The sequence below is a fragment of the Polypterus senegalus genome, chromosome 4 (genome assembly GCF_016835505.1).
Source record: "Polypterus senegalus isolate Bchr_013 chromosome 4, ASM1683550v1, whole genome shotgun sequence".
Lineage (NCBI taxonomy): Eukaryota > Metazoa > Chordata > Cladistia > Polypteriformes > Polypteridae > Polypterus > Polypterus senegalus.
The window spans coordinates 216,123,698-216,144,425 of NC_053157.1; the positions used below are offsets into that span (position 1 = coordinate 216,123,698).

At 38.5% G+C, this 20,728-nt stretch overlaps 1 protein-coding gene across 1 annotated transcript in view; it reads right to left on the bottom strand.

Annotated features, from left to right (window-relative positions):
• Positions 1-11,754: 11,754 nt before the first annotated feature.
• Positions 11,755-20,728, bottom strand: part of c4h20orf27 (chromosome 4 C20orf27 homolog) — a 97,387-nt gene continuing 88,413 nt past the window's right edge. Inside the window, exon 6 of the mRNA XM_039751955.1 lies at positions 11,755-15,687. Within this exon, the coding sequence (XP_039607889.1) occupies positions 15,587-15,687 (101 nt within the window). The 3' untranslated portion in view covers positions 11,755-15,586. The remainder of the gene's footprint in view (positions 15,688-20,728) is intronic.

Here is a 20,728-nt window from a genome sequence, read left to right on the forward strand (position 1 = left end):
CACACAGTTCGGGAACCACTGCTCTAGTGGAAAAAGCCATTGACATTTGCAGAGTGAGTGAGAAAACATCTAGCCAAGTCAATGTGTTAAATGAAGAAATACAAGGAAATAAAAGCAGTTGAGCAATTTTATAAAAAAATGGGATCAGACTAAGAAAAAAAAAAAACAATCCAATATTTTAAAACTAAATTTTGACCTTAAATAGAATATTCTTTTGCTTTTCTTTTTATCATTTTGTTGAACAGTCAGTATTAAAATTGATCAAAGCATCAGAATTAAAAGCTTTTAAAAACAACTAAATATTTCAATTAAGATCAAAATTAAAATCCGTTTTTTTTGTACACCGTTCAGGAAATGAGCTGGGAATTTTAACAAAGACACTGCCCAGACGGAGAGCCAATGTACCGTGTGGGGCCTGGTTAGGACCACTGTCTGGACAGAGAGCCAATGTACTGTCTGGGGCCTGGTTAGGACCACTGCCCAGTACGTGGCAACAAAGGGGCCATTTCGGAATTGGAGTAATGAAGGTGGCCAAAGGAGGACTACAGACTGCTTATTAGTTCTCCTGGCCATGTGGGAACAGCAGGAAGCTACCCCCAGGTTACAGCCAAATATAGGGGCGCCTGGCCCTTTATGTAGATGGTATACTTCCCAAAGGGCCAGGAATGACCTGAGACCAATTGTGTAGCCCTTTCAAAGAAGCCTCCTTCCTTCATCCAGGCGAGCTTAGAGTCAAGAGTGGAAAGAAGCCCACCAGTATTGACAAGGCAGGACAGGGAGAGAATATTCTATATTGGGAAGACAGAACAATAAACACTCCACTCCACTTTAGAACCTAGCTTTATGTAACCTGTGCCCTACTTGGAACCTCCATGAAAATCCTTCTTTCTATAAATGTAAATCCTTGCAACTTTGAGTAGATAATGTGGTGTTGGTGGGCCATTTTAAGAGAGTAGATGACCCGAGAGTGACCCCCCCCACTGGTCACAGCATTTACAGTACACCAACTACAAGTGGAACATCTGTGTCTTAAAGCAGTGGCACTGCCACTAAGAATGTAGCTCTACATACTAAATCCTGTTGTTTCACTTGTGTCTGCAGGGACAGCCAAACTAAAGAGTCACATTACATTAAAAAGAACTGGCCACTCCACTTGGTTCCAGGGCAGAAAAGTGTGGAATCATAAACCATTTGCTGACCCAACAAAGATATTTTTGTAAAATACAGACTGATGAAAATTTTCATGAAAGCAATGAACAAGAAAGGTGAAAAGACGTTTGTATGAATAATTGATGCCAAAGTTGAGGAAGGCATTGTATTGGTCCAATAAAATAAAATTGGGCACTTCCTCAGTGACGAGCGGTTTGAAGATCTGCTGGTGGGGCCGGAGGAAATTGCATGGATGGCATTTAAAGGAGTTGTTGAGAATTTTCTTGGCACTTCAGAACATAAAACTACATTCAAGCATACAAAACTATGGAGCACATCACTCTGATAAAGAGATGTTTTCTACACACACACTTGGGCTTCGTCCCTGCTAAAAGAAAGGGTTAACTAAGACATTGCAACAATACAAGAGGCGTATCAGGGCAAGAGGAATCCATCAGTTCTGGCGATTGTTGAACTCTGAAACGAGAAGTATCAGCTGCTGAATATAAAGAGCAAAACAAATGCAATGTGTCAATGCCATTAAGCGATTAAACACACTAAATTCAATAGAAGTCAATTTTATGTTTCTCTTAACTTGAAGCTATTATAAATCACCCAAATATTTTCAGGAAGCAAACCTTTTGAAAGTAAATATGTTGTCCAGTGTCATTTTGTCCTCTAGTCTGTCTTTAGTTATTGGCGCGCACACTAGAAGACTGCACATTAACAGAATTAACACTAATGATCTGAAGAGTACAGGCTCTTTGAACCTGGAATCTTGCCTTCCTCTTGTCTCTCATTGGCTATTGGTCTTTCACATGTGATGCTAAGATGGATTGAATATAAAAACCTAGAGTCATTAATGCTAAAAATGTTTACTAGGATAGGAAAAAGAACAACCTTTGTCGATTTTCATAAGGCATTCAACTCAGTTGATCGAGCTGCCCTGTGGGACATCCTGATGGTTCGCGGGATCCTATAGAGGTTGCTGGATATCATGGCCGGCCTGCACACTGGTACTGTGAGTGCTGTGCAGAGTGGAGGCAGAACCTCTGTGTTTTCCCCAGTTGATTCTGGGGTTCGTCAGGGGTGTGTTTTTGCTCCTACTCTGTTCAGTACTTGTATGGACTGGGTGTTAGGTAAGGTCGTGGGGTCTTGCGGCTATGGGGCATCTGTTGGTGAAGAAAGATTCACGGATCTTGACTTTGGGAATGATGCTATGATCTTCCCGGAGTCAATGAAGGCTCTGATGAGGGCACTCGAGAGACTGAGTGAGGAGTGTGAGTGTCTGGGCTTGTGAGTGTCCTGGATAAAAACCAAGATCCAGGCCTTTAATGACCTCTTGGGCACAGCCATCAGCAGTGTGTCTGTCTGTGGAGAGAGTGTTTACTTACCTTGGCAGTGACATTCATGTCTCTGGTGACTCTTCCTATGAAGTCAGTAGACGGATTGGGAGAGCATGGGGGGTCATGAGGTTGCTGGAGTGGGGTGTGTGGCTCTCCCAATATCTATGCAAAAGGATGAAGGTTGTGAGACATGGACGTTATCCAGTGACCAGAGACGAAGACTGAACTCCTTTCGTACTGTGTCTCTCCGGAAAATCCTTGGGTACTGTTGATTTGACTTTGTGTCGAATGAGCGGTTGCTCATGGAGTCCTGAATGAGGCACATTACCTGCATTGTGAGGGAGCGTCAGTTACGGCACTACGGCCATGTGGCACGTTTCCCCGAGGGTGATCCAGCTCATAAGATCCTCATTGTTGGGGACTCGAGTGGCTGGACCAGGCCAAGGGGCCGTCCACGTAACACCTGGCTGCAGCAGATAGAGGGTCATTTCTGGAGGGTGGGACTGGGCCGCGTGTCTGCCTGTGGGGTTGCCAACTGAGATCCAAAGTTGTTTCGTCGTGTAGTGGGTGAGGCAACACATTGTACCAGTGCATGCTCCCCAACTTGACTTGACTTGATAGGAAAAAGGGAGGCTGTAAATGGCTTGTAAGTTAACTGGGGAGGTTAAGATTAATCAACGCATAACTCACATGACAGGATAATCAAGGAAGGAAATCATTTAAGACCTATGGGACACCATTTGCGAGTTTTGAATGGGTTGAGCCAAGCCAATTATCCTTTAAGATTGATCTTGCACAAGAGGGACAAAAATGTCCAGACTGCTAGAGAATTGTGATTTTCCAAACTTGGATTGCTGTCCTGTACGATTCCATGGATGGGCCATGAATGATACAAACATGATCAGACATCCACACAGTGATGTAAATAAGCAGGAGAGTCTGAAGTGTGTCCAGGCACAAGCGTAATATAGAGCCGAACAGGAGATTGTGCTGGTGAGTCATTGTCACTGGCAGAGCACACACAATAAGGATGACAGGGAGGCACAGTGCTTCATAACAGAGCTTATCCACAGCTGGCTGAAGGGAGGTTCTTTCTTTAGTTTAGGTTGCTGAGAAAGGCAGCTTATAATGTCTCACCTCTGCCATCTCAGGAAGGACATTATGACAGGGGGCCTTTGTTATTCATCAATGAGAGTCATGTATCCAAAGAAAAGGAGTTAAATAATATTTTATATCAGATCATTTAACTGAAGTATAAGAGCCAGTCTCTGCTCCTTACAGCACTACCATTGGATTAAGCGGATTTGAAGAAGAAAGAATGAATGAATGTAAGTGTCAAGTCAAAGTTCAGATATACCAATATATGATTTTGCAATATCTATTTTACATATAATAAAAGCTTAAAGTGTTATGTTATCGCTTATTCTGATGATTGTTTAGTAAAATGTGAGAAACCGCAGACAAAGTGGCATTATTTGAGATCCTTTTCCAGTACTTTGGTTGGCCACAGGCATGGCGTGAACAGTCGAGATCATCACAATATGTGGCCTCATCGCCACTTTTTATTTTTTTGCAAAGTTAAAGCACAGAACACTAAACAAAGAACTTTAAATCCTGTGAGCCGCACTACAACTCAGGAATTTCCAGGTTCTTTCAGACTGGCCACCCAAATTCTTTCCAAAAGGTGTTGACCTATGTTGAAATAGCATAAAATTATCTCTGTTTAAAATGTTTATGATCTTTTTTTTTTGCAGATACTTTAACTACTTTATCTGAATTATTCTGCAGATATTGTAGGTATCATGCTTTTCCACATCATGCAATACCAATAAACTTTTCTCTATGTCATTATCTTGACTTATGGACCATATATAGTCCTTGAGAATATCATTTAGCAGTTTAAATTTTAATAATAATAGTAATATATTTATATAGCACCTTTCCCATGCTCAAGGTGCTTAAGTACATATCTCCTTTTTCTTTTGGTTCATTTTTGTTGATTATTATTTACTCCACTGTAAAACTAAACACCTCTGTAATATTTATTTTCTTCCTTTATATTTACATTTGTTTGGCTGCCTATAATATGTATGTTTTTTCATTTTTATATTTATTTTATTTAAAATTTCATTTTTATATTTATTTACACAGTATGTATGCACATCGGAGGATCACCTCATGGGCTCATCTGAGGAATGTAATACTTCCCCAGGTCAAGAGGGGGTGCTATCACTAACTATGTTGTCTCCTTTTTGCCTTCACAGTCCCGAGAAGACGCCCCATGAGGACAACTGACCGCCCCTTCTGGGCGGAGCTCTGTAAAGAGTGGTGCACGTCGGGAGGAAGGTCAGTCGATGATCACCAGAGTGGCCACAGGCTGGAGCTCCATGAAGACTTAAGCCCACATGTACTGCATTCTGTGTATTGTTATTACCTTTAATTTTCATATGCCAGTGAGCATTTGATTTTGTTTTTGATGCTTGGTCAGGCACAAACACACACACACACACACACACACAACACCAATAATGCACTGTTACAGTATAAGTCAATAACCAAACAGAGGAAATGTTATTAAAAATTAAATGGATTCAGGAAAACAAACTGTGCTTACAACAACTCAATAAAGAACTACATAAAAATAAATTGAACTGAGAAGTGCTCAGGGTCATTATATTAAGGGCCCTGTGGGTTTTGACTCTTTTTTCTTCTTCATTTCATAAATGATTCCCAGACTTGCATGTTATCACGAAAAGACCACCTAACAGTTGACCGAGTATCACCACCTTCATTAATGACCTCTCTTACTAGCAGGACTGACTTCAGCAGTAGCCAACGTTATTTTTACATAACATTAATTACCGCAATGAGTTCATTCGGAAAGGCAGCCCTTACTATGGGCAAAACTAATTTTTAAATAGTGTAAATGTTTTCAGTAATTTGTTTGTTTTACAAGGAGCACTTTCTCAAATTCTTATGAGTTAATCTTTTACCAACTACAATGGAAAGGCAGAAAAATACAAAAAGATTTCCTTCACCAGTGGCAAGCTGGTCCTCCAACGCCGGCAGGCATTTGCTTGCAAGGAGATTTCTGGCTTTAGTCTGCCCTCTGGTGGCCACAGTGATCATTACACCAAGCTTCACTTTGTGCACTCTCCGAAAGGCACAGAAATCAAACCTCCAGGAGCTGTGAGCATACACCCTTGTCATTCTGTCATGTTTTAACTAGGCTGCAAGTTCCACGAATGGTGCAGTGCTGAGTGCTGCCACCTCACAGGTCATATACTAAGCCGGGTCACCGTCTGTCTGGAGTTTGCCAGATTTCTATTTGTTAAGATGGATCTCCTCCAGGTAGTTCAGTTTTGTTTCCCACATCCCAAAGATGTGCTGGGTTGATGCGAGTAAGTGTGCCATGCAATGGGCTGACAGCTTAAATGGGGTTAGTTTTCTGTCTGTGCCACATGCTAGGTCCCTCAATTACTTAGAAAGACTGAAATATTATATATTAATATAATATTAATATACTGTCCTGCTCCACTGACAGAATGAGGAGTTTGTTCCTCCCCCACACTATGCAACTCTTCAATTCCCCCCGGGGGGTTGTTTTAAACATTAATATTATACAAAATTGTCTGTCTGTTATACCTTCATTGTTATCACTCTAATTTAATATTGTTCTTTATCAGTATGCTGCTGCTAGAGTATGTGAATTTCCCCTTAGGATTAATAAAGTATCTAATTAACTAACGTGCACCGAGCCTACTGGCAGAAAATGGCTGTAGTTGCATTATCCAGGAGGATTCTGCACATTGGTGGTAGTTGAAGAGGCTGCCCACACTCTACATAAAAGTGCTTTAAGTGTCTTGAAAAGTGCTATATAAATGTAACATCGTCGTCTTCTTCTTAGACAGGAATCCAGAGGTTCACAAAATGGATGGAATGCCAGTTGCCTAGAAAGAAAACACCACCTAATTTTCAATGGCATGGATGAGTAAAGAAAAAATGGCAGACAGCAGCTAAATACGACCTACCCCATATTCACCCAATACCTAGAATTAAAAGAATAAGATCCTCAAACCCACTTAACTCAAGTTGGGGACATAGCGGGCTGGTGTCTATTCTGGCACCAACTGATCACACAACAGGACTCAATTCAGGATGGTCACCATAGCATCACAGGTCCATTTATGAATCCATCCACAAACGGCCAACCAAGAACAAATAATGAGCCAAACACACTCATCTTTGGGACGTGAGGAAAGACCAGAATACCCAAAAGAAAAATCTACAGAGAGAGGGCGAAGGGGCATTGGAGTCATTTGTGCCAACCACTAGGACCCTGAGCCTAATAGACAGATACAAAAAAAATTATAGGATATAAAAGTTTGAGAAAGGAAAAATGATATGAAATGTGCAATATTGGATAGGCATAACTTGAACTATATAGTAGATTCATAAACAGATGGATGTGAAAGGCATTAGATAATGGATAGAATCAAAAGGCACTATATAATAGGTCCAGGTCAGCATATATCTAAGAAATAAAGGCCACTATATCAGATAGACACATATGAAAAGCTCTATCCAATAGATATGAATGGCACTATATAATAGAAAAACATATGTATTGATCAAATATTGACACTGTTGTAAACAAAAGTACCTTGGTAAGTAACTTTTTCTTTTTTGAATCTAACAGAAATGTCCATGGAGACAGTAAGAAGCAGCACATCTCAAGCTCAATTCTCCTCCTCAAGTGGTTCTTCATCTTACATACTGGCCTCTTGAAATATAAAATGGGGATGTGTACAAGTCCCTCTGTCACCTTGTGTCACATGATGGTCTGGCATCCCATCTAAGGTGGGTCCTTGTCTTGTGGCCAGGGCTTCTACTGTTCGGCTCCACTGTCCTGTGTCAGTTTACCAGATAAATCAAGAATGTAAAATGCGTCCATGGATGTAAGACATGGTAAATCCAGCCCTAGAAAGAAAAACAAAACTGAAACATTAAATCGTTAACAGGATCATGGAGGATCGCAGGAGTCATTGGGGTCATTTCATTGGATTGGCTGGCCCAGCGCTTACTGAGCTGTGGAATGGCCAATTGGGGGAGGCAGCTTGGTGGCCAAGGTCTCCAGAACTCTGAACAAGTCCAAATCTTTTTATGCGATATCATCAACTGTTGAATTCTGCTCTGTACTTTTAATATTTTTATTGCACTATTGTATTGAGGAAGACTTGTGTTGTGTCTTGTATTCATTCCCTTTTTTGTTCTCCTGACATCCACTGCACGCCCAACCTACCTGGAAAAGGGGTCTCTCTTTGAACTGCCTTTCCCAAGGTTTTTTCAATTTTTTCCCCCGTTTTGTGGGAGCTCTACTTGTCTTTAAACACTGATAAAACAGAGATGTTAATTATTGGAGGTAATGATGCTGATCGCAACAATACTTTGACATAATTAAACTCAGAAATTGGAATCACCATTAACTGAATTTACTGAATCAGTCCACAATCTAGGAGTTATTTTCGACTCTAGCGTGTCATTTAAAGCACACATCACAAAGATGTCTAAATCAGTATTTCAACAACCTTGGTCCTGGGGACCCCCTGTGACTGCAGGTTTTTGTTCCAACCAGATTCCTAATCAGTGACAACACCTAAAAACACTAATCTCATTTAATTAGCTGGTATTTTTTTTTTATTCTACATTCAGAAAAGCACAGCAGCATGATTTTTACATTTATAAGACTTTTAGAAATATTTCTGCTTTTGCTATAGATTTAAATGCTTAACTCTTTTTGTTGATTTCATTATATTTTGCCCTTTCTCTGTGCAGTTTTTCCCCTTAATTGTATCTTAATGACAATTAAATGACCAGAGGAGGCACCCAGGCAAACAACACTGAATAATCAAAGGCTGCAACTACTTTAGTGTCAGACCCACTAATTAGTAAATAATGGATTAAACAATTAGAACACCTAGAAAAGTAGAATGAAAATCAAGATGAAAATACAGTATTAAAAAAAAAAAAAAAAATTCTCATATAAACTGCTTGGTACATTATTATTATTTTTTTTTTTTTTACAAACGTAGTTTTCTAATTTCTGTATTGTTCCCAAAACACAGAACCTGGGAAATAACAAATCACTTCATTAGCCCAGGAGTCCAATTAAAAACAGAAGCTGGTTGGAAGCCACAGTGGAGCCACGGGAACGAGGTTGGGAAACACTGGTCTAAATCATGTTTCTTCCATCTTAAAAATGTTGGGAAATTAAGGTGTTTTCTAAATAAACAGGATTCTGAGAAATTAATTTGTGCATTTATTTCTAGTAAGGACTGACTACTGCAATGCAGTATTCACTGGATGTTCAAACTGTTCTTTATACATCCTCCAGTTAATCCAAAATGCTGCTGCAAGAATGATTACAGTTCTTACTCCAGTTCTTAAATCTTTACATTGGCTAACAGTTAAGTTTAGGGCAAATTTCAAAATCTTCCTTTTAACATAGAGCCATATGAAAAAGGTTGGGAACTCCTCTCAGCCTGCATAATAATTCACTATACTTTCAACAAAAAAAGATAACAGTGGGGTATGTCTTTAATTTCCTAGGAACATCCGAGTACTGGGGTGTTTTCTGAACAAAGATTTTTAGTGAAGCAGTATTTAGTTGTATGACAAATTTAAATGTGAAAATCTGGCTGTGTAAACATTTGGGTCTCCTTGTAATTTTGCTGATCTGAATGCCTGTCACTGCTCAATGCTGATTACTTGCAACACCAAATTGGTTGGATTAGCTCGTTAAGCCTTGAATTTCATAGACAGGTGTGTCCAAACATGAGAAAAGGTATTTAAACTGGTCAATTGCAAGTTGTGCTTCCCTTTGACTCTCCTCTGAAGAGTGACACCATGGGATCCTTAAAGCAACTCTCAAAAGATCTAAAAACAAAGATTGTTCAGTATCCTGATTTAGGGAAAGGCTACAAAAAGCTGTCTCAGAGGTTTAAACTGTCAGTTTCAACTGTAAGGAATGGAATCAGGAAATGAAAGGCCACATGCACAGTTGCTGTTAATCCCAGCAGGTCTGGCAGGCCAAGGAAAACACAGGAGCGGCATATGCGCAGGATTGTGGGAATGGTTACAGACAACACACAGATCACCTCCAAAGACCTGCAAGAACATCTTGTTGCAGATGGTGTATCTGTACATTGTTCTACAATTTGGCGCATTTTGCACAAAGAACATCTGTATGTCAGGGTGATGAGAAAAAAGCCCTTTCTGCACTCACGCCACAAACAGAGTCGCTTGTTGTATGCAATACTCCTTTAGACAAGCCAGAGTCATTTTGGAACAAAGTGATTTGGACTGATGAGACAAAAATTGAGTTATTTGGTCATAACAAAAAGCGCTTTGCATGGCAGAACAACACCGCATTTCAAGAAACACACCATCATCCTGTGGGGCTAGTTCAGAGATTGGGGCCTTTGTTAAAGTTGAGGGTCGGATGAATTCAACCCAATATCAACAAATTCTTCAGGATAATGTTCAAGCATCAGTCACAAAGTTGAAGTTACGCAGGGGTTGGATATTCCAACAAGACAATGACCCAAAACACAGTTCGAAATCTACTAAGACATTCAAGCAGAGGGAGAAGTACAATGTTCTGGAATGGCCATCACAGTCCCCTGGCTTGAATATCATCAAAAATCTATGTGATGATTTGAAGCAGGCCGTCCATTCTCGGCAGCCATCAAATGTAACTGAACTGGATTTTATATGAAAAAACTGTCAAAAAAACCCTCCATCCAGAATCCATACACTCAAAGGCTATAGGAGGTGTCTAGAGGCTGTTATATTTACAAAAGGCGGCTCAACTAAGTATTGATGTAATATCTCTGTTGGGGTGCCCAAATTTAGGCACCTGTCTAATTTTGCTATGATGCATATTACATATTTTCAGTTAATCCAATAAACTAAATGTCACTGCTGAAATACTACTGTTTCCATAAGGCATGTCATATTACAATGAAGTTGCTACTTTGAAAGCTCAGCCGATGATAAACAAAAATCCAAAGAATTAAGAGGGGTTCCCAAACTTTTTCATGACTGTATATATTATCAGATACCAAAAATAAAGCAGCCAAAACGACAAGACCAAAAAGGAATATCATCTCTAACCAGAATTCAACTAGAAAGTAACAGAAAAAGTTAAAATTTATCCAAAATGTTAGATGATTTTACTGTGCCACCATCTTGTATAGTGGTTTAGTGATCAAGTTACGTTTTATAATGCCAGGAGTCACAATGAAAGCAACAGTTGTCCATCCACCCATCTTCCGCTTATCCGAGGTCGGGTCGCGGGGGCAGCAGCTTGAGCAGGGATGCCCAGACTTCCCTCTCCCTGGCCACCACTTCTAGCTCTTCCGGGGGAATCCCGAGGCGTTCCCAGGCCAGCCGGGAGACATAGTCCCTCCAGCGTGTCAACAGTTTATAACAGTTGTCGTAATCATAAATGATATGCCTGTGGTTATATGCAAAAGGAACACGAGTGGATTCTGGGATTTACTGGTGTCCTTACCCAAGGATGGTTTCTGGCTTGCATGGGATGCTGCAAGGCCAGGCTTAAGCCTCCATGTGACTCTGTACACGATAAAGTGGGCTTTGTAAATACACTTGTTTTTGGATTACCACAATAAAAGTATAAATAGCATGTTAAACTGCCATAGAAATCAAAAGCAAGAAAAGGCTGGAGTAAAACCCGCATGTATTGTGGCCCTCCAGGAATAAACAACCCAACCCAACATTGTATGATAATTAAAAATACATCTTCAATTGCACCAAACCATTTAATTTTTCTGAATGGTGGAGAAGAGTGCCTTCATTATGACTGCTGCATGGAGCATTTCATATATTACTGCATCCAGGTTGTTCAATCTGACATCATTAGATCTCTATTTTTCATGGTTGCAAGTCTGGGATGAAAAGCTGTACCACATCATATTCTACCGTAGCTGAACAAACAAAGTTTAAACTTTTTCATTCAGATTAAGTGTCAGTTACTTACTGATCTGTATCATTGTTGATTTTACAGAATTGCAACAACTTCACGATATTCTGTACCAGTGGACATCCACCCTTTTATAGCTGTTGACACTTTTTACCCATGTGAACCTCATCAATGGAGTCTTGTGTCCCATTTGGGCATCGGTACTCAAATAGTCAGGTTTTAAGCAGGTTGAGGTGCAATACAAAGCCACAAGGGTGAGAAAATGAAGTATCACTTTATTCAGCTGTTGCATTTAAGAGTACAAGGCATTTCAAAGGTAAAACTAAATATGAAAATTCAAATAATACATTAATCAAAAATAGTTTTACAGTTTTGGCTTTGCATTTGTTTATTTTTCCTTTTCAAAACTTCAGCAAAGGGAACCCTTGGCATGGAGGTGTACACTACAAGGCATGTTCTTACACACTTACAGCAATTGCTATTTCTTGGTCACACCACCAAACTGTTGAGATGGTTAAGAGTGCCACAGACCAGGTCTACAGTTCTGAACCTGCTACTTGTGTTGCAGCGTTGGCTCCTGTGTACAATTCCCATTATCAATGTCACAGTAGGATACAGAATTGAGAAGAAAGGAAAGAAAAGCTGCCTGACTCTGTCACAGATTTGTCTACCACCAATACCCGATGGAAGCCACTGACACGGGATTTGCAGAGTCTGTTGTGAAAACAAAAAAGGAAAACAGGCAGCACTAAAGCGAAGTCTGCAGTGTAACCCAGTACCTGAATAAACCAATGAAAGTGTGCTTTAAGCAGCACGGAATTATTTACTAACATCTGTTTCCTAAGTCTAGTCTGGTGGCTTGGTTTGTTTCACAGTTACACAATGATCAGTTATATTAAAATATTCAGCATTGTCAAAGCAAAGCCAGTCCATAAACAATCAAATATACGGCTTTCAAATACCAACAATAAATCTATAAAGTACTGGGCAATAAATTAAGCAAGTTGTCGTCCCCACTGCCACATTGACACCCGGACTATAGTTCTAACTTAGTTTTCCCTGTCAGGCAGCATGGGCAGAGACAGAGAACTTGAGTAGCTAAAGCAAGGATTTAAAACACTGGGTTAAAAGGGTATGCAGCTTGGAACAACAGAATTGCATTACTATCACATAATCCTGATTGTGGCACACATACAGTATGTAAAGAGAATAGTGCCCATTAAATAAAAAGGAATTGGTTGACAAAGGGGGGTTTGCAGGTTTACACTGCACTTTCATTAGAGACGCACCAAGTTGGGCTGATCAATACATCGAACACAAATAGCAAATCCTTATTGTCAATCCTTCATTTGCAGTACTTCAATGTACTAATCAAGCCTACATATAATTTACAGTTACCATCTGTAACAAATCTGCACAGAAAGCAAAATAAAAACGTGAAGACATTATTGGTATTATAGAGCAAGGCAGAGGTAAAGTGATTTGTGCCTTTTGTCAGTTAAAATGACACAATCCAACCACTCCATAAGGTCCAACACCATTCGCCACACAGTAGCTAGCACATTCCTGTATTTGTAGCCACTAATAAACCCAAACCAGTATGTGACCAATATTAACATACACAAGCCAATATTACCGAAACTAGCACACTTCTCCTTTCAACGATATCAATAATGACTTCGGACTAATGTCACTTTAAAATATTTTGAGCTGTTGACATTTTACATAAAATGCACAAATTATACTTTTAAAAAATGTACTATTATTTATTTCTGGCATTTCCATTTTATGGGGCTTTAGATTCACCCATTTAATGTAGATGCCACAAATAAAAGCATGCCTCTGTTTAAAGAGATGTGCCAAACTGGAGGTCTACTGCAGACTTGTAGTCTTCACAGTTTACCTTAATAAAGTATTTAAACTGTTTTCTATTTAAATGGTTTCTTTAAAGACAAATTCATGCTATCACCATTTAGAAAAGACCCCAGACACCTTTGTTGCAATAATACTCACTTTTAGCACTACAAGGAATTCTACATTTTTCAGCTACTGCATACACTCACACAGAGAAAACATACAAACCTTAATTGTTACTTTTATTTATTTTTTTGCTCATTTTTGATCATGTATAAATTTTATACACTTGGATTGGAAAATCTGGTCAATTTAACTGTGTCATTCTCTGGATAAATTCATTTTTATTTTGTTTTGCTACATGTGGATAAACAGGGATTGCTAGTCACCACATACTTATTATTGATATATGGGTAAAACAAGTGCACCTGCAATGACAAAAAATTAAAAAAAAAAAAAAAAAGGACAAGTACGTCTTAGCAGTGTCAAACTGTGCAAACTCTACATTGTGCCAATTTTAAAAATATTACAATATATAATGACCTGGTCTGATCAAATTAAATGAACAAATTGGAACACATGGTCTGGGTGTTTACAAATTAAAAAAATAATAAACCTCAGTGACTTCTGGGCCTGCAGAAGTAGCACAAGATAGATATTTTACACATTCCCTCAAGCTGAGGTAACCCAACATTACAGACTTGATTCAAATCCGAACAGCTGCAATGTGAAATATTTCTTGGCAGAGATACTCAAGCAAACCCACGTACCAAATCTGAGAGGCTACGGTTGAGTTCAAAGGAATTAATAATTGTCTGCGGACAAAACCATCAGAAGCCATGCAGTATATAGGACCATTTAAGATGAAATTACTTTCACATTTAGATCAACTTACAGATCCAGCTACCTTCCTGTAACAAAGAAAATCCAGAATTATTAAAAACTATTGTTGTAGTGAGCACTTTTCCTTGGGATGGTCACTAGTGTGATCCAACGCTTAAAACACTATGAAAACACATATTCCTCTGGTTGCCGACCCATGTCTTAAAAGTAAGAAAAGTTATATACACACCTGTATGCATCTAAGGCATTAACCCCTATTTAAACACTCCATAATGTGTTTGTGTAGGAGTTGCACACAAAAACTGACCTGATTTTTTTCTTAAAATCAGTCCAAACAGTACATAGTATGCTGTTGGACATAAAGGCAACAAAACGGCAGAAATAAATATGTCCAAGACAGTTTCAAGTTAGGTATACACATGCCCTTGGACACAAACAGATACATTGTAAATACAAATTTCTCCTAGATAAGCGCAGCAAGTGGACATTATTAAAGTAATGAGATTGCCAACCAATTCCATGCTGAACATATCAACCTACATTCACATAAACACACACATCTACTTAACTGTGTGCACAAGTAATGCAGAATTATATGGAGAAGAGGTTTTTGAAACTTGCAAGTTAGAATATACCACAGCACTGATTGGCAAGGTTGACAAAGCAGAGCACTCAAATTTGTGCAATCATTCATTGTCCAAGAGGACAAACTATTTAAATGAAACCCACTTCTTACTCTACTACTAAGTCCTTGAATTATTTTCAAAAAGCAATTGCTTGTGGTCAGTATCACACATTCATCTACCAAGTAAGTTTTATTTTAACAACATAGATAACATTTGATATTACTACTATGGAACACACTGACTGAAGTATGCTAAACACATGGCTCAAAGGGAGAGAGGGAGAAAGGTTACCCTCATGGCACAAAGACGTCAAAAAACAAAGACACTGTCTAGGCAGCATGAATGTGCAGCCTAGATAGCAAAAGAACACTACATGTGTGCAGAATGGAACACAGTTTCAAGGTACCTCCTCATGCAAGACTACATTCAAGCTTTAAAATTCAGACCAGTAGCTTTACATGTGGCAAGGACACCCTTGTCAAACATCAAAAGTTAGAGGTTAACCCAGGTAAGAAAGAATACAGCAATAAGACAAAGAGGCCTAATTATTTACCAACCTGACATTTCTGAATACATCCAAGTTAAAAGACATCATATACAAAACCTTAATAAACAAAAACACAAAACAAAAAAACTCATGTTACAAGAAGAACAAAAAGACATTAAAAAAATAAAAACTGGGTTTTTACAGGTATTTAAAATCCCAAAAACTACCCCTGATCCACCACCCCCCAGCTTAAAGGCTATACTGTGAACAGGTGCAACTAGTCAAATCCCTGCCAGTCACTCTGTTCGGAGTCGTACTCGGGCTCAGCACCAATACAGCGAACCCCATCCAGGAGCATTGGCGTTCCATGATGGCGATCTAATTAAAAAAATAAAAATAAAAAAAAGAGGGAAAAATTACATGTAACAGGTTCAATGTTGCTCAGGTTAGTTGTACAATTACAGAATTACTTAACTTTACATTTTATGTTCAGCATTGTTTGTTAAAGTATCATTCACACAGCATCATTTGGGTGTCAGACACATTCTAGGATCTATATAGAATAAAGTGACAAATTTTAGTTAAAAAAAGCACTCAAAATATAATGTGAATACATAGTGATAACAATAAAGAAGTAAATTCAAAACACTGATTACTCTGGACATTATTTCCCCCAAAAGTTTTGCTTCCTGAAAATTTTTGGTTATTAGGATAGGCATCTTTAAGTTGAACACAAGTATGATTTCAGCTTGATTACTTCATGTAGGAATTTGCAGAAACATGAATTTAACTTTTATTGAAATTTACCATGTTTATTCACTTAATGATGCTGACTAGCGATTATAGAACCCTGCTGAATTAATTTTGTTCAGCAAAAATGCTGATATAGTGGGGGAAATACAGTAAGTATTTGATCCCCTGCTGAATTTGTTAAGTTTGCATTGATCTGCATGTCATTGAGAGAAATAAGTATTTTATTCCCTACAACCCAGCCAGAATTCTGGCTCTCACAGACTGAATGTGTGTCGATTAAAATCAATTAATCTGTCGATCAATTACAGACACTCCTGATCTCAACTCATTATGGGCACACATCTAATCTGTGGGAGCCAGAATTCTGGCTGGATTACAAGGGATCAAATACTTAAATTGATTTGCATGTCATTGAGAGAAATCATTTTTGTGTTTTCTGTTCTGGATTTTTGGTTGATATTCTGTCCCTCTCCATTAAAATGAAATTACGTTAAAATTATAGACAGTTCATTTCTGTGTAAGTGAGCAAACTTACAAATTCAGCAGGGGATCTAATACTTATTTTCCCCACTGTATGTATTTCAGAGAAATGCATTGAAATCATTTAGGGAAAAGACTGGCTAACAAATTCACCTAAGAACCCATCAAATTTGCTGTGATAAACACTGGCAAATTTCGCCAATCAACACTACTGTAATGTGGACACACTACATTAGTTCAATTGACCTAGAAATGTTTGCTAATTTTTTTTTAAAATTGTATTTGCCCTATGATGCTTCTCATTGCAGTGTCCAACAATTGTCAGCCAGCATTAATTAATTCCACTTACCCTAATACTACATTTACTTTGTTGCAATATCCTGGTGAAATTTCACCCTGGTTGTTAGTATTTGCACCAAGATTAGTAGGGAAGAACAAGTGTGATTGAAAAAAATGAATCTTTAGCAACATGTTCCACTTTATTGTTTTGTGTGCTTAAAGCAAGCTGTCAACCAACTGTACATACTATGGTACTCAGCAGTTGCCAAAAGAAATTAATATCAGCATTAAATGCCTTTCATTCTGTACTGCTTGATATTGATAACTTGTTTAATTTGTCAACCAACAAAATACCTTCCTTAACTTTGGCCATCAGTTAGTCATGGAAACATCTGTCTTAAATATTGAAAATTTTCATCAGTCCATATTTTGTACGAAGAGGAGGCACAAATATCTTTGATGGGACAAGTGTTTTTTGTGCCATACTTTTTCTGCCTTGGAACCAAATCCTTCTGGAGCAGTCAGTTCTTTTCAATACAATGAAACTCTTCAGAAGGTGTGTCCCAGTTGCAAATGAAACAGTACTTGGTACGTCTGAGCTACATTCCCACTAGCAAGGCCACTACTTTTACTTTCAATATAATAAAAAAATAACAAAAATAGGTGGATTACAGCAAAATGGTTGGTATATGATAGGAAAATTTAATATGTGAATTTTGTGACCAAAAAGTATTCCATAAGAATTTTGTTTTGTTTAGTATTATTTATGATTGACTGCTGGTTTTTGTTTCAGTTAAATAAAGTATGTTTGAAAAGATCATTGTTAAATTTCATGCATCTAGATTTTCTAATTTTAAACAGCAATCTTAAAACAATCCTAAATCTTACAATGCTGCCCAAAAGTTAAAAATCTAATTTCAAATAGTTTGAGGATTTTCTCTATAATGCAGTGCTATTTCATGACCTTAATAGATCACCCACATTAGCTAGACATCTTTCTCTAATTCTTGATTTATACAAAAGTACAAGTCTGCCTAACTATTTAAAGGGATACTCCATTCAAAAATGTTTCTTTTTTAATGGTACTGAATTACTCTGTAGTGAAGGCCTGGAAAAATTTTTAATCTAACTGTTTCATCGAAAACTAAGTTAATGCTTCAGTGGAAATGGACAGTGGCCAATGCTGAAAACTGCAAACATCATCAAAATATCCACCAAAAAAAAACAAAAAAAAAACCTCACATTACTCTAATCACATAATGAACAGAAAGCCATTTAGTTGAATCCTTAAAATGTAAAAACGCATGTATTTTTTGCAAAAATATTGTTAAATCAATTACATAACTAAAACGAAAGTAACCCACAACCAGGAACCCTTTCGCACAGGTTTATAGTTCTGAGCTGGAGAAGACTTACAACCAAAGTGTCTGTGGGATGGGTGGGGAAAAAACATGTGCATACATACAAACACAAAATACAGAATAAAACCTGGTGCTGTAAATGATTCTAAACTCAGTATATGGCATAAAAACCTTACTTGACGCAAAAGGCCATAAAAGCAGCATAACAAAGATTGATACTTTATTTTCCCTAATCATCCATATTTCTAAACTGGGCATGGTTGAACGGTTAAACCATATTTTTTCATTACATGACATAAGCATACACAAATGCAAATGAATTCAATATAACCACTCCATTAAATCCAATTATTCCAGGCTTCTGCCTGACAAAATTCCGTATTATTTCTCAAAGAAAGATTCTCTGGTCTTCCAAGGACTGATTTTACAAAGCACCCATGTTACAGTATATAAGGCAATATACACTACAGTTAACAAGAGAAAACTTTTTAATCCCACTTTTAAAATGTATTATTTATGTATATAGTACTAGGGTGTTGTAACGTGTTAGCCATTATGAATGTAGAGGAAAGCAAATCAAAATTACACCTTTTATTGGCTAACTAAAAAGATTACAATATGTAAGCTTTCGAGGCAACTCGGGCCTCTTCTTCAGGCATGGACAAATGCGAATCTTAAAGGCATATATGCAAAGAAGAAAAAAAATGTATATTATACTATACATCACAATAAACAAAATTGTATAATTGTTCACTAAATGTATTTATAAGCTTGTATGTTTTAATTTGTTAAGAGTTTTCTTTAATCTTCCCTAACTTTCGAGCAAGGCAACTTGACATTTTTTTTTTTGAGTAAGCGAGATGGAGTTTTCGACCAGTCAGAAAGGCAAGCACGTTCTCGGTTACAAGAGACTTGAAAATCTGTGTTTTCTCACAACAAATGGAATAGATACTTGGAGGTGCCATGAGAATCGATCAACAAAGTGCCATTCCTTAATGTAAACAAAGAACGGAGACATCGTACAAGAGCCAACCAGTCCAGTCATTGTCATGACTCCTGTCCCCAGAAAGCAGAAGCAAACATCGCCAGAAGTCGAATGCGACAAGCCATGACAGCTGTGAATGCTACTTCTCGCAATGTCATTGCAGACATCTTATCAGTCAATGTCATTGCAGGCATCTTATCAAAAGTAAGCAATGATGCACTGGCTTATATTCTGAAGCAATCATCTCTTGCCAGCTCTGTAGAAAAATATAACGAAACTGAGGACAAATTGTCTTACTTGAGGAGAATAGCTAATTTACAATAATACTGTTAATTCAGCCACAGGGGATGGACAAACCAGTGTGTTTCTTTGTGCCAGTCCCAAGCCCGGATAAATGGGGAGGGTTACGTCAGGAAGGGCATCCGGTGTAAAATTTTGGCAAATCAATATGCAGACAACAATACAAATTTCCATACCGGATCGGTCGAATCCTGGGTTAATAACGACTGCCACCAGTACTGTTAGTCAACAGGGTGCTGGCGGACATTGGGCTACTGTTGGCCAAAGAAGATGAAGGAGAAGAAGAGGGGGGAGACATGTCCGGAGGCAGGAGGAGATGAGGAAAGTAAAGAGAGTGAAACTGAGGATAGGAACTTTGAATGTGGGCAGTATGACTGGTAAGGGGAAAGAGTTAGTCGATATGATGGAGAGAAGAAAGGTTGATGTATTGTGTGTTCAAGAGACTAAATGGAAGGAGAGTAAGGCCAGGTGTATCGGAGGTGGATTCAAATTGTTCCATCATGGTAAGGATGGAAGGAGAAATGGAGTAGGGGTTATTCTGAAGGAATAGCACATCAAGAGTGTTTTGGAGGTGAAAATAGTGTCAGACATTAATGAGTAATTATGAAGCTGGAAATTGGAGGTGATGATGAATGTTGTTAGTGCATATGTCCCGCAATCTGGGTGTGTACTGTGTGAGAAAGAAGATTTTTGGAGTCAGTTGGATGAAGTGATGAACAGTGTACCCAAGGGACAGAAAATGGTGATTGGAGCGGATTTTAATGGAAATGTTGGTGAAGGGAACAGAGGAGTAGAAGGGAACAAAAGGTCAGAGGATAGTGGATTTTGCCAAAAGGATTGACATGGCTCTGGTGAATACGTATTTTAAGAAGAGGAAGGAACATAGGGCGACATACAAGAGAGGATGAAGATGCACACAGGTAGATTACATCCTATGCAGAAAAGTCAATCTGAAAGAGCTTGAAGACTGCAAAGTGGTGGCAGGGGAAAGTGTAGTTAAGCAGCACAGAATGGTGGTCTGTAGGATGATGTTGGAGATCAAGAAGAGGAAGAGTGTGAGGGCAGAACCAAGGATCAAATGGTAGAAGTTGAAAAAAGAAGACTGCAAGGTTGAGTTTAGTGAGGAGGTGAGACAGGCACTGTGTGGCAGTGAAGAGTTACCAGACAGCTGGGAAACTACAGCAGATGTAGTAAGGGTGACAGCAAGAAGGGTGCTTGGTGTGACATCTGGAAAGAGGAAAAGGAAACCTGGTGGTGGAAT